The sequence below is a fragment of the Pelophylax lessonae genome, assembly GCF_965119305.1.
Source record: "Pelophylax lessonae genome assembly, chromosome: 2".
Classification (NCBI taxonomy): domain Eukaryota; kingdom Metazoa; phylum Chordata; class Amphibia; order Anura; family Ranidae; genus Pelophylax; species Pelophylax lessonae.
The window spans coordinates 652,761,847-652,777,559 of NC_138769.1; the positions used below are offsets into that span (position 1 = coordinate 652,761,847).

The 15,713-nt window shown below is 42.2% G+C and overlaps 1 protein-coding gene across 3 annotated transcripts in view; it reads left to right on the forward strand.

Moving 5' to 3' along the window:
* LOC309545585 (phosphatidylinositol 3,4,5-trisphosphate 3-phosphatase TPTE2-like) overlaps positions 1 to 15,713 on the forward strand; it is a 112,648-nt gene that overhangs the window by 75,381 nt on the left and 21,554 nt on the right. For all 3 annotated transcript variants that reach the window (XM_082244816.1, XM_082244815.1, XM_082244817.1), the window contains exons 9-13: positions 2,473 to 2,537; positions 7,272 to 7,332; positions 9,622 to 9,703; positions 10,618 to 10,706; positions 10,847 to 10,908. In XM_082244816.1, the coding sequence (XP_082100942.1) occupies positions 2,473 to 2,537; positions 7,272 to 7,332; positions 9,622 to 9,703; positions 10,618 to 10,706; positions 10,847 to 10,908 (359 nt within the window). The remainder of the gene's footprint in view (positions 1 to 2,472; positions 2,538 to 7,271; positions 7,333 to 9,621; positions 9,704 to 10,617; positions 10,707 to 10,846; positions 10,909 to 15,713) is intronic.

Sequence of the window (15,713 nt, forward strand, 5' to 3'; positions counted from 1 at the left end):
GAGGTTATTGTTTCAGGTGTTGCAGTTAGCCACTTACCACCAATACTGGGGGGAGGTATTTGTACAATTCATCACCGACCACCAACACTGCTGTACTTCTGACCAATATGCTAAGTGTTGTTCGCAGGGCTTCTTTTCTCAAAAAAAAAGGTGCAGGTACTCCTCCCCTACCTGAATGATATATAGTGCAGGGCTCAGGGGTTTGTGTCGCACAGAATGCAGGGCTCAGGAGTGTATATTGCACAGGAAGCAAGGCTCATAAAAGCATGTCGCAAAAGGTGCAGGGTTCAGGAGTTTGTGTTGCACATGGTGAAGGACTAAGGAGTTCATATTACACAGGGTGTATGGCTTAGGAGTGCACATCACAAAGAACACAGAAGTAGGTAACACATAGGTTGGTAAACAACCTATCTAGCGCTCATCCACGCACAAAACTTGCTACAATAAGTGCTATATGCATGCATTAAAAAAAAAGTTTTTTCTTCTTTGCATGCATGCACAGTAGCACTTATTGTGGCAATATTTTGATCATCGTATATTATTATTGTACAGAATTTATATAGCGCCAACAGTTTGCGCAGGGCCTTACAATATAAAGAGAGATGGTACAGTTACAATAATATACAAAAGGGATAAAAGGGCCTTGCTCATAGGAGCTTACAACCTAATAGGATGAGAAAAGTTGTTCCAATTTCCCATGATGCTCATGCACTCTGCAGTGTAGTTGAGAATTATGAGAAAAGTAGTTCCAAATCATCTGGGGTGCCATGGTTTGCCATCACCGCTCTAAACTTTCTCCACTCTATCCACAACATTATACTTAGAGTTTGCATTAAAGTTGCCACCTTTTCTATGACAAAATTAAAAATATATATACACTGCTCAAAAAAATTAAAGGAAGACTTTGAAAACACATCAGATCTCAATGGAAAAAAATATCATGCTGAATATCTATACTGATATGGACTAGGTAATGTTTTAGGAATGAAAGGATGCCACATAATTTGATGGAAATGAAAATTATCAACCTACAGAGGGCTGAATTCAAAGACTCTCCTGAAAATCAAATTGAAAAAAATGATGCAGCAGGCTAGTCTATTTTGCTGAAATTTCATTGCAGCAACTCAAAATGGTACTCAGTAATTTGTATGGCCCCCACGTGCTTGTGTGCATGCCTACGACTATCGGAGCATGCTCCTAATGAGACAACAGATGGTGTCCTGGGGTATTTCCTCTCAGATATGGACCAGGGCATCACTGAGCTCCTAAACAGACTGAGGTGCAACCTGGCGGCATTGGATGAACCAAAACATAATGTCCCAGAGGTATTCTATTGGATTTAGGTCATGCAAGTGTGGGGGCCATTCAATGGTATCAATTCATTCTCCAGGAACTGGCTGCATACTCTCGCCACATGAGGCCAGGCATTGTCGTGTACCAGGAGGAACCCAGGACCCACTGCACCAGCGTAGGGTCTGACAATGGGTGAGAGGATTTCATACCGATTCCTAATGGCAGTCAGGGTGCCAATGTCTAGCCTGTAGAGGTCTGTGCACCCGTCCATGGATATGCCTCCTCAGATCACTGACCCACCGGTTGTGCTGAATGATGTTACTGGCAGCATAGCATTCTCCATGATTTCTCCAGACCCTTTTACATCTGTCACATGTGCTCAGGGTGAACCTGCTCTCATCTGTAAAAAGCACAGGGCACTAAAGGCGGACCTGCCAATTCTGGTGGTTAATGGCAAATGCCAATCGAGCTCCACGGTGCCTGGCAGTGAGCACAGGGCCCACTAGAGAACATTGGCCCTCAGGCCACCCTCATGAAGTCTGTTGCTGATTGTTTTGTCAGAGACATTCATACCAATGGCCTGCTGGAGGTCATTTTCTAAGGCTCTGGCACTGCTCATCCTGTTCCTCCTTGCACAAAGGAGCAGATACCGGTCCTGCTAATGGGTTAAGGACCTTCTACGTCCCTGTCCAGCTTTCCTAGAGTAACTGCCTGTCTCCTGGAATCTCATCCATCCTCTTGAGACTGTGCTGGAGGACACAGCAAACCTTCTGGCAATGGCACATATTGATGTGCCTTCCTGGAGGAGTTGGAATGCCTGTGCAACCTCTATAGGGTCCAGGTAAAGCCTCATGCCACCAGTAGTCACACTGACCCTACCCAAATGAAAAACTAGGGAAAAACAGTCAGAAAAGATGAGGGAAAAGATGTAGGGAAAAAAAAATTCAGTGGCCCCACATGTAAAACTATTCCGGTTTTGCGAGTTGTGTTATTGTTGGCCATCTAGTGCACCTGTTGTAATTTCATTAACACCAAAGCAGCTGAAACTGATTTCACAACCCCCTCTGTTACTTAACCGACCAGATCAATATACCAGGAGTTTAATTGACTTGTATTATATTATGGGCATAGTCATTGGCAATATGATGAGTAAAGTCATGCTTATTTTATTTTTAACAGATCGTATTATTGCCATGTCATTCCCATCTTCTGGAAAGCAGTCATTTTATAGGAATCCTATAGAGGTAGGTGCTGTGGGAAGTCCAATGACAAGTTTTCCACAAATTCTGAAATAACTGCCACTGTTTCCTTGTATCATCCAATTAAATTCTTCAAGTATTTGTCAAAAATTCACTTAACTGTGAGCGTTTGATTGACTGCTATGGAACATTGTTGATAATAAATGTTACTGATTTTGCTCATATTTTTTTTTCAGTCAAAACGTCTAATTTTGGTTAAAATGTATGGTTTTATTGGTTTGTTCTTCAGTTGAAGCGATTCTCTTCCCAGATGGCCACTGGGATAGGAAGGGAGTGGAATCCCTCCAATGACGTCATAAACAATAAAAGTACCCTTCATTGGCAAAATGGAGAATGGTATAAACCTGTTTCAGATTTGTGTTACATTACCCGTACATTGTTGTGGACACAACTTAACCACTTTACGACCAGTCACTGTGCCTCTACTTGCGGCACAGTGGCTAGTTATTGTCCAGTGACGTAGTACTACGTCGCTGGACTCCTCCCCTTGTGGGCGGAGCTCGCGCGCCGCCGGATGCTCGCTCCCGCTGTATTCATTCACAGCGGGAGTCGTGCCAGGGGAGGAGCAGCGGCGATCGCCGCTGCTCCTCCCCGATCGTCGGGGAATCGAGTTTGGAGATCCATCCGCTTGTGTAAACAGAGCGGGCGGATCTCCTAAGTGACAGACAGGGTCAGATTGCAGGGTTCAGCGTAGCTGAACCTGCGATCTGTCCCTGTGTCACTCAGTCACCTCCCCCCACACACGTTAGTAAGCACCAGGCATACATTAACCCCTCCCTCTCCAATAAAATTAACCCCTTCCCTGCCAGTGTCATTTTTACAGTAACAGTGCATATGTATAGCACTGATTACTGTAGTAATGTCACTGGTACCCCCAAAAGTGTAAAAAATCAGTCAAGGGTCCAATCTGTCTGCCGCAATGTCGCAGTCCCGCAAAAAAAAATTGCAGATCGCCGCCATTACTCGTTAAAAAAAAACAAAAACACCAAAAATGACAGAAATCTTTCCCTTAGTTAGTAAACGCAATAACTTTTGCGAAAACCAATCAAAATACGCTTATTGTGATTTTTTTTTTTACTAAACATAGGTAGCAGAAAACAAATTGGCCAAAAATTTAAAAAAATTTTGATTTTTACATTTTTTTTGGCGGGAATATCATATAAAAAAATGTTTATTTTTTCAAAATTTCCGCTTTTTTTTTTGTTTATAGCGCAAAAAGTAAAAATCGCACAGGTGATCAAATACCACCAAAAGAAAGCTCTGTTTGTGGGGAAAAAAAGGACGTAAATTTTGTTTGGGTACAGCGTCGCACGACCGCGCAATTGTCAGCTAAAGTTGCACAGTGCCGAATCGCAAAAAGTGGCCTGGACGTAAGACAGCAAAATCCTCCGGTGGTAAAGTGGTTAAGAGCAAATTCTATACAGTAATACGTAAAGACGATCTCCAGGCTAAATACTCATACTCATACAATACTAAATGAAATATAGCTATTTTGCCTGTCAAAACGTTTTTATTTATATTTCTGTCCATCCAGTCCTGAGGTTTACTCAGCACCGCAGAGCCCAGCTCTGTCTGGCAGGGGAGGAGACCCTGCAGTTCAGTAACACTTACACTCTTGTCCCTCTTCCTGCCTGTTACTGGACAGTGAAAGAAAAAGCAGTTACCAGATGAGCTCATCTTTCTGCCAGTCTATTCTCTCCTTACTGGGTTGTTCCTTGTTAGTACATGAGTGCTGCAGCACAAGTGACTGGCTGCTTGTGCTGCTTCTTCCTTTCCCTCTTTGAGCTTTACTGTACAGGGGATTGCAATAGAAAAGTTGCACTTAGTTGCAGTTAAAGCGAAACTTTACCCAAAAGGAGAAGTTCTGCTTTTATTCCCCTCCCCCTCTAGTGTATTACCCCCCTTCCTCTCCAATATTTGGGATGCTTTTTTTGGGCGGGGTACCCGATTTTGACAGGTACCCGCTCCAACTTCCGGTCAGATTGCCACAGAAATTCGACCTCCCTCCTGTCACAGGTCCCAGGACACAGCTAACCAATCACGGGGCGCTGTGCAGCTCGCACATATGTAGTGGGCAGCCGGCTGTGAAGCCACAAAGAGTCACAGTCGGCTGCCCACAGGATGCGCCTGCACCCAAAGACTGGCAAAGAGCCGAGGGCATCATTGGATCCTGGGACAGGTAAGTGTGTTTTGCATAAGTCAGCAGCTACAGTATTTGTAAATGCTGACTTATACTATTCTTTTTACAGTGTGAAGAACGTCTTTAACAAGAAAATATATTTAATTATATATATTAATGAATACAGAGCTGCATTAACCACTTCTGGACCGAAAGGTTTTCCCCCTTAATGACCAGGCCATTTTTTGCGATACGGCACTGCGTTACTTTAACTGACAATTGCGACTTTAACTGTCGTGCGACTCTGTACCCAATTAAAATTGATGTCCTTTTTTTTCCCACAAATAGCAATTTCTTTGGGTGGTATTTGATCACCTCTGCGATTTTTATTTTTTGCGCTATAAACAAAAAATGAGTGACAATTCTGAAAAAAAAAAAAAAAAAACAATATTTTTTACTTTCTGCTATATAACATTCCCAATTAAAAAAAATTAAAAATCTAATTTTTTCATCATTTTAGGCCAATTTGTATTGTGCAACATCTTTTTGGTAAAAAAAAATCCCAATAAGTATATATTGATTGGTTTGAGCAAAAGTTATCACGTCTACAAACTAGGAGAAAGATTTATGTCATTTTTATTTATTTATTTTGTACAAGTAATGGCGGTGGTCAACGATTTTTAGGGGGACCTCTACATTGCGGCGGACAGAGCAGACACCTAACTGACACTTTTGACACTTTTGGGGGGGACCAGTGACATTACTAAAATAATCAGTGCTAAAAATTTGCACTGTTACTGTACTAAGGACACTGGCATTGAAGGGCTGACAGAACAGCGGTCTGCTGTGTTTACAATGGCAGACCGCTGTTCTGTCTCCACGGGGAGTGATCGCGGGTGCTCGGTGGGTGGTGGCAAACGTGACCGCCGGACCCTCAGATCAGCTTCCCCCATGGCAAAAGGGAGTGCGCCCCCACTCGCGGTCCCGCAAATCGACGTACAGGTACGTTGTTTTGCGGGAACGAGCCGACCTGCCACTGTATATGTACGGCGGCTGGTTGGCAAGTGGTTAAAGTGATAATAAATGTTTTTTTTTATTTTTTTAATGGATTTGCACAGAGCAGCCCCGATCCTCCTCTTCTCGGGTCCCCTCCTGGCACTCTGGGAACCCCCCTGTCGAGTTCCCCCATAGGAAGCCGCTTGCTATGGGGCACTCATTTGTGCTTGATCCTTAACCCTGCTTTGTGTGCCCATAAGACTCTGTCCCCCCCCCCCCGCTCTCTCATCACTGGTTCTGATTGACAGCATTGGGGGCCAATGGCTCTTGCTGCTGTATCTGAGCCAATGAGGAGCAAGAGACCCAAGGGTGCCTCAGCTCTTGTGCACAGCGCTGGATCAAGATTGGGTTCAGATATGTATGTAGGGGGAGCTGCATGCAGAGGTTTTTTACCTTAATGCACAGAATGTAGCGTATACAATTGCGACACAAATCATATTGTAATTGAATGTTATTAAAAATGACCTTTCCTTTTCAATCTGCAATCTGCATCTGAAAATGCAATACAATATGGCTACTTGGAGCTGTTCTGTACACAGAATGTATACTGACCACACCCCAGAAACATCATTTCCTGCTTGTGTGATTGGCTCACCAATTTTCCAAGAAGTATGCCTAAGATACAAGTCAGATTTCTGGCATCCCCTGCAACAAAAATGTCATTTTTGGTAAGATACTCCCAATAGGAACACGTCTAAAGGGATGCAGGCCCAGCAGATTTCCTCATTAGAGCCCTGCAGCTGCCACAGCAGATAGATAATTATGAACCCACTCCCATTAGACACACTCAGCACAGAGGAACAAACAGTGATTTCTTTACAATAGCAAAAGGTAGGAATCTGCAACAAAGTTTGTTAAAATCCCTGCAATGTACAGAGATCACCCATAGAGGAATGTTTTTTTCTCAACAAAAGTGGAGTTACGCTTTAACTTCCTTTCTCATAGCCAAAACAGGAAGTGAGAGGAAAATCCCTGTAAATTAGGGAATCCATTGAGGACCACCAGGTCACCAGAACTAGTGTCCCCATTGGAAGATTTCCACTCTATTACTTTTCTTGGGACAACCCAAAAATTGGGATTTTCTTTTTAGTCTTTTTGTTATACTTTATTATATCAGGAATCATATAAAAACATATACTTGCTGTATAAAGTCTTGCATTCGGGAAGAGCCATGATATCGGCTTTAGCTGTATAGAGGAAGAAGAGAGTAATTTCTTGTAACATATTATGTTTTAGATTGTAAGCTCTAACGAGCAGGGCCCTCTGATTCCTCCTGTATTGAATTGTATTGTAACTGTACTGTCTGCCCTCATGTTGTAAAGAGCTGCGCAAACTGTTGACCCTATATAAATCCTGTATAAAAATGATCGAATGATTTTGCTATTATATGTCATGTTAGTTTGTTAAAGTTTCTACTTTATAGATAAATACATGAATTTTGCCACGTCATCTTAACTTCCTTCTGACACTCATATGAATATGTTTGTGTTTTATCCATATATTATAATTGTAGTTATTATTTTTTTTTTTTACTTTACTTGAAGGAGGTTGCGAAATTTTTGGATTCAAAGCATAAAGATCACTACAAGGTCTACAATCTGTGCAGTAAGTATTGCTCAATAGGTAAATTAGAAGGTGTATATAGAAACGGCTCTCACATTAGCATGCTTGCCAGACAATTCATTTTGGCAGCGGTATATTTTCCTTATAGTGGTTGTAAACCCTTACATATATCCACTGAAGAGACTAGTCTCAGATGATACACAGAGATGAAACACATTCTCCTACGTACGTTGTACCTGTTTATCTGCAGTCCCCTCTTCTCTACAGCCTCCTAAATCACACAAATCAAGGGCTTTTTCTCAACTCCAGAAGGCTGGAATCTGACATCACAGCAGCATAGAGAGGAGAGCTCAGTGTAATCTGAGACCTGAGTGGAGGGAATGGACACACACACACACACACACCCCTTTACATTGTCCCATAGGGAAACATGCCCAGCTAAGGCTGTCAATCACCTGCTGATTGCTTGATGTCGAGTTAGACTGTCAAAAATGACTCACGCAGAGAGTAGAGGGAGGATAGGAAACACACTAGGTGCTTTGCACTAAGGCTAGTACACACTATAGAGGGATATGCTTTGTTCATTTTTCATTTCAAAGGTTTACAACCACTTTAATATGAACATAGGAAAAACCTTACACATGCGCAGTGGTGTATGCCTTTTATAAAATAACTTCAGGGAGTTGCATTTATAATTGAACTGCCCATCTAAAAATGCCAATCCAATGTCAGAGAAGCAACCACACTCTCCATTAAAATTCTCACTGTTTTTGGTCATTGCAGATTTAAAGATCAGTAAAGGAAGAAACCTTGTGCTGAAATATATCACCATACAGTGATTAGCATATGGAACTAACAATGGGCGAAACATGAATCCACAATGGCCACAGAAGAGACCTGGGTTGGCCGTTATATAGATGAGATCCATCACCACATGCTCAAAGTGTGTGAAAAAGATTTCCTTTCACACACCATGAGCACTTAGTGAGGGATCACACCTATGTAAATAGCAGTCTGGGCCTCTTTTGTGGCCTCTATGGATTCATGTTTCACCCATTGTTGGTTCCATATGCTACTCGGTGTATGTTGGGATATTTCACTGGTGACTTATGGTCCATGAATGTTTTTAGATATATATTTCTGGCTGGTCAAGCTTGTTTTAGTACAGTGGTTACCCAAGATTCTATGTACATCCCTAAGGAAGAGGAAAAAATACTGTTCTTGAAATGCGTTTGATGTCTATGTTTACTCCATCTGAGAACTTGAATGCATGATATACTACTGCCATGTACTCCTTGGATGGGGCTGTTTGTGGGTATACATAACATTTGCATCAAGCATGTACTCAGTACGAGGCTGTTGTGTCTTTTTCAATTTGTTTTAATGAAGATTTTAAGTAAAGCTTTTTAACATTTTTATACTATAGCTACTGACTCTTAAAGTCCCAGGGGACACATACACTGTTTTGTACATGCACTGCCACTTTGTGCCACATGGGTAAATTGACAGTGTCCTGTATTGGACATTACAAACTTGCTCATCCATGTCTTTATCGATCTTGCTGTGTGCAATGGTCAAAATCCTTTGGTGGAGGGGGTATTATGGTGTGGGGTTGTTTTTCAGGGATTGGGGTTGGCCCCTTAGTTCCAGTCAAGGGAACTCTTAAGGCGTCAGCATACCAAGACATTTTGGACAATTTCATGTTCCCAACTTTGTGGGAACAGTTTGGGGATGGCCCCTTCCTTTTCCAACATGACTGCACACCAATGCACAAACAAGGTCCATAAAGACATGGATGAGCGAGTTTGGGTTGGAGGAACTTGACTGCCCTGCACAGAGTCCTGACCTCAACCCGATAGAACACCTTTGGGATGAATTAGAGCAGAGACTGCGAGCCAGGCCTTCTCCTCCAACATCAGTGCTTGACCTCACAAATGCGCTTCTTGAAGAATGGTCAAACATTCCCATAGACACACTCCTAAACCTTGTAGACAGCCTTCCCAGATGAGTTGAAACTGTTATAGCTGCAAAGGGTGGGCCAACTCAATATCGAATTCCACAAACGAAGACTGGGAAGCTATAAAAGTTAATGTGCGTGTATAGGTAGGTGTCCCAATACTTTTGACAATATAGTGTTAAACTGCACACATATGCTGTATAGGTAACTATGACAGTAGCTATTACTTGGCACTGATAAAGTATATGGAAACACTATCTACTTGCAACATTATAGTCCTTCCTGTAAAATGGACCTGCTAATTTGCATGGTATAAATATAACAATTGTTAGTAGTTAAGAGGATTTTTACTAAAATAATGTAAATCCTTACAGGTGAAAAGGGATATGATCCCAAATACTTCCATTACAGAGTGGAGCGAGTGTTCATTGATGATCACAATGTCCCAGCTCTGGCGTAAGTACCTTTTATTCTATAGCAATGCTCCTCATCTAGTGGCTCATGAGCTTCAAACTCTTATTTCCTTTTGGTGTTGCTTTATTATTCAAAATACCTGCAAAATGGCCTTACAGTGCGACAATCCAAAAACATACTAGTGATTTTGGATTAAATTGACCCTGGGATCTGTATGACTGTAGTAGGGACTAGGGCTGCATGATATTGGAAAAAAAGTACATTGCGATATTTTTTTTTCAATGATATATATTGCGATATTGAGAGGAAATCATGGAAGTATTGCAGCAGCACAGCCTTCTTCTGATTGTAATTGCAGATTGCACCATACAGCCAGGGCAGGCCAGGGTTAATGTTATTGTAGGGCTTGACAGTGACAGTCAGTGTGGATTAGGCACAGTCGGGACTCAGTGGTGGCAGGAGGTAGAAGAACAAAGCCTGACATGACATCCGTCCAGTCCCACACGTACTGACTCGACTCTTCACTCTGAACTGTTACAATACAAGCTTGTTTCCAGTTCTTCAGTGTGCTGAGAGCCGCTGATTGGTTACAGGGAGGAGCTGAGCTCCTCACTCTAGGATCATATTACCATCAGCTGGAGAACTAAGCTAGCTGCAGGCAGGCAGACTGAACATGTGGGACGGATGTCGGGTTGTGTTCTGCTACAACCACTGTGAGTCATCCCGACTTCTCCCTGCCTAATGCCTATGCCTTACTATCGTATCTTCGGCGATGTGACTATCGCCCACGCCCACAGCACGATAGTCGATATCACATCGACTATCGTTCAGCCCTAGTAGGGACAGTAAAATGTAAGCTAATATGGCAGAGAGATTGATGCAGTTAGTCCTGCGTTCATTGTAAAACATTTCATAAAATCGTAATGCCATATAAATATGTTATTTTTACTCCGTAGGGACATGCTAAAGTTTACAGCCAGTGTACGCACCTGGATGGCAGAAGATGCCAAAAATGTGATTGCCATTCACTGTAAAGGCGGCAAAGGTATGAAGATTTGATCCTGCAATTAGCTGCAATGGACATGTGGAAAAGGGAGAAGGAACAACAGAAAATCTGTTTATGTTTGACTGTCCCCCACCTTTTATATTATACAGTTAACACTTTTTATATATTTTGTGCTTTAGGAAGAACTGGAACTATGGTTTGCACCTATCTTGTTGACTGTGACCAGTTTGAGAGTGCAAAGGTAATGGTCTTCTACGTAAATGATTGAACTTATGAAGAACTAATAAAAGTATAACCCTTAGCTAAAATATAACAATGGCTGATATACTTCATTGCTTACATGTAGCTAACATCTACCCAAAAGCAGCCTTTTTTACTAATGATTTGCAAAGCGATTGCTAATACTTTAGCAGAAACATTAACATGTGCCTTGGCCAAACCAAACCTTATTTGCAAACTAGGACTGCATAAACGATAGTCGAAACCTGATAAACTTGATGCTAAATCCCAAACAAGGTCACACATTGTACCTCATCCCTATTGAAATGTAGATTGCTAAACGTGGGGGCAGGGTGGGGCTTTAATGGTAAAAATGACCATGAAAGAATGTTCTGAACATTTTTTAACAAAGTTTAAAAGTTACCATACATCAAGAAAATAAATAACCGAATGCATTAATTTTTATCTGCATTATATATGTTTTCCATCCATCAAGATGTCTATCAGATGGCAACTTGAAAAACCTCAATGAGTTTCAACTAATAAAGAGTCTTTATCAAGAGGAAAGTGGTATATTCCAAAGGTGCATTGATCAAAACAAATAATAGGGGGTCCCCGGGTTTCGAACAAGATAGGGTCTGTAGGTTTGTTCTTAAGTTGAATTTGTTTGTAAATCAGAACAGGTAAATTTTTTAGGTGTAGCTCCAGCCAAAAAAAATATTTTTTACCTTTTTTGAATTGCATAGGGAAGGGTTAACACCCCTGTAATATTTGTTTTGCTGTCTGTGCCCCTGTTCGGAAGATTTCACCTCACTTTCTGTCCCTATGACGAATTACAATTGGATTTTGAAAATTTGGGGTTGTTGTGGAAACAAGGATTAGTGATAAAGCTTCAGTGGAGACACTATTTTCCAATGGTAACTCTTACAGGAGTGAATTTCCCTTCCTGGGGGTAGATTTCCTCTCACTTCCTGTTGTCTCCCTCCATTTGTAAGTAGGAGTCATTTGTAAGTCGGATGTTTGTAACTTGGGGATCGCCTGTAGATGGATGCAAGGCCCCAGATGTAGAACCAGGTAAGATGCAAGAGAGAATAGGGCAACCGCCTCCTCAAAGACTGTGAGGGGAGTGGAGGGGAGGGGAGGGGAGGAGATGTGACCTGGTACAAATAAGTAACAGAATCCAGGGCTCATAGGATTGCCTCAATGTTACCAAACAGACCCACAGCAGGGACAGCACTGTTATTGATTTCTTGATGTATGGTAAATTTTAAACATTTGTCAATAAGGTAAATATTTTTTTACCTTATTGACAAAGTTTAAAATGTACCAATATTTATATTTTAATTTTAGAACTTTCTTTCATGGGTATTGGTGCCGTTAAAATCTCACCCTGTCCCCTCTTTTAGTATTCGATAAAACCTAAAACCTGATTCGTTGGTAAGGGAGTCACTGTCAAGAAATGTTTTCTATTAAAAATGGATTCCTTGATTCATTGATCCTTTTGAGAGTACTGGTAAAGAGGCACCTGATGGTCTTTTCCTATCCATCCTGCTGTTATGGTGCTAGCTATACAAGATCTATAGCTTTTCTGCCACCTAAGATGATATCCCTTAAAGTTGAAGTTTAGGTAAGATATTATAGCATAGTTTCAATGGTCAAGCTTAGACTAATGTATCTCATACCTGACTGAAGGCTGTGTGCTGTGACACTGCTGCCATTCGAAGAAAGCCTTGTATATTTTCAAAGAATACAAATCGTTCTCTGATTAGACGAGTTAAAGATCATGATGTTACCGTCTCCACCTCATCCAATCAGAGAATGCTTGTCAGTCATGATAGTAGAATAGACCCAGGAGATCAACAGCTTCAGTAGCCTAACTTATCGGTTTCACAGTACAGAGATAAGCCAAAGTCTTACAAGCTCAGAGAAGGGGATGGAGAAGAGCAGTAATGTGCTGTGGGCAGAAAACAAACAGAGTCTGAATTTGGCAGTAACAGTATATTGTAGAAAAGTTCAGCAAGTACAACAGGCCCAGCGGGGGAAGACACCCAACCGGAGCCACTTACATCTGAGACAGCCGTGGATCCACAAGATGTAGAATAGCAGATGCAAACAGCATCTGCCTTGAGTAGTGAAATGTGGCCTGGCTGGTCCATACCCAAAAGGGAAGGCTTCCTGGAAGGTAGACGTAGTCCCTGCAGTGTCCCTACTGCTCTGGAACCTCTCCCTACCTCTAGTACTGTCCCTGACAGACGAGGATCCTTTCCCTACAGCGTCTGCCTTGAGTAGTGGAATGTGCCTGGCCGATCCACACCCAAAAGGGAAGGCTTTCTGGAAGGTAGACTTAGTTCCTGCAGTGTCGCTACTCCTCTGGAACCTCTCCCTATCTCTAGTACTGTCCATGACAGATGAGGATACTTTCCCTACGCTAGCCACTCGCAAAAAGTGCATCCTAATAGATCCTGCCTGACCCAAGATGGCCGCCAGGGTCACATGGGGCACCAGCCACATAGCTGACTCCCTGTGACCGAGGAAATCATAGGAGAATCAGGTTCCATTTGACTTCCTACCCCACCTGGACTGCCGCTGCAGTTGAGCACCACTTGCAGTGGAGAAAACAGACTGCACCTGCCTACAAGTAGAAAATGGAGACTGTAGAAAAGAGGAAAGAGTGGGGTGACAGACATGAGTTTATTAGTGTACTGCATCTCTTTTCACTGTCCAGTCTCAGGGTGGGGAGAAGACCTGCAAAAGTGAAAATGCAGCAGAGGGAGATCAGGACCCATCCTCTGCCAGACAGGGCTGCGCTGTGTGTCAGAACTGTGTAAATCATAGGACTAGATGAAGGGAAATAAAAATCCTTTGGCAGGGAAAGCAGCTCTATATATTTCATGTGTGAAAATTAGCTGTTTGCTACAATGTAAACACTTCAATAATAGATAAAAAATGTGTTTCTTAGAAATACAGTGCACTTTCCCTTTTTTATTCAAACACTCTAAAATTGCATGTTATAAATAGTCTATACTGGGAAAGATATCCCAAAGAATGAAACCGACAGCTAAAACCTGAGGTGTACAGGTAAGTGCTGGGGTAAAAAGAAAAAAGGAAAGGTATAGGGAGGGAAGGGAGGAAAGAAAGGAGGGAAGCAGGGGAAGGGAGAGGGATGGGAGGAGCAAGGAAGAGAAAGCGGAAGAAAAGGGACTGGGGAAGGAAACTGGTAAGGACAAGAAATGGGGAAGGATAGGACAGGGAACTGTAGGACAAATGGAGTGAAAAGAAAAATGGGAGGGCTGGTGGGACTTTTAAGGTACCAGGTAATTCAAAATGGTAAAGACATGATTAAAAACTAGAAATGTTTATTGACATAACATCTTAAAATCAAAAACCAACAGTGTAACATAGATACATATATTTTGACATATACAAATACAAAAGGAACAAATACATGAGACATAAGGCAGTAAATAAATGATGAGGATGAATGCGTCCAATGATGAACATCAGACCAATCCCGACATGTTTCACGGGCAACAATGCTCCGCTTCTTCAGGGGAGTAAGAATATATCAATATACAGTGCCTGTATGATACAACAACAGCAAACGTTTGTTATTGGTTCAAATGCATATATGTATAACGACAAACAGAAGTTGCATGCCACCATAAACTATCGAGATGCATCCGAGACCACCACCAAGGAAAGACCCACTCACAGACCAGTCGGATAGAAGCAATCCCCAAGAGAAACGTCTCACCCGCGGATGTGGAGGGGCATATGGGGCAGGATAAAGATATGAACTGGAAAAACCTTCACCACCAGGGAAAATGGAGGAAAGTAAAAAGAAATCTGTATATTAAGCTGGTATATATACCTCATTCGATGTATAAGATAGACTCATTTATATAGTCAGAATAGACAGGGTTAACCTTGTCTATTCTGACTATATACACAGTCTGCTTCCAGGGTCAATCTGAAGGTCTATTCACATGTAACCGCTCAGATGAGCGGTTACATGCAAACTGTTTCATGCCGGGGTCACCCCTGGTCACCTGTGTTGTATTTTCACACATATTTAGAGCTGAATACTGTGCCACTTTTTCTTCAAGTCAAACCCGAACACTTCAGCAGCGCACAGCAATTTTTTTTTTTTTTTGCATACACTATAGCAGTGATGGTGAACCTTGGCACCCCAGATGTTTTGGAACTATATTTCCCATGATGCTCAACTATACTGCAGGGTGCATGAGTATTATAGGAAATGAGGAAATGTAGTTTCAAAACATCTGCGGTGCCAAGGTTCGCCATTACTGCACTATAGGATTATAACCTTTGGCGGCTGGTGCTCATTATTAAGGGGGGGGCAAACCAATGCAACCCCCCCCCCCCCCCCGCAAGAGACAGATGGGGTGGTGGCGATCAGAGGTCTCCTTACCTTAGGAGGCAGATGACAAGGATCCGGGGTAGAGCTGCTGCTCCGCGCTTCAGATACTCCTTGCTCCAGGGCCGTTGCTTCTCCTCCCGACCAGGAAGTATAAGATAGACTCATTTATATAGTCAGAATAGACAGGGTTAACCTTGTCTATTCTGACTATATAAATGAGTCTATCTTATACATCGAATGAGGTATATATACCAGCTTAATATACAGATTTCTTTTTACTTTCCTCCATTTTCCCTGGTGGTGAAGGTTTTTCCAGTTCATATCTTTATCCTGCCCCATATGCCCCTCCACATCCGCGGGTGAGACGTTTCTCTTGGGGATTGCTTCTATCCGACTGGTCTGTGAGTGGGTCTTTCCTTGGTGGTGGTCTCGGATGCATCTCGATA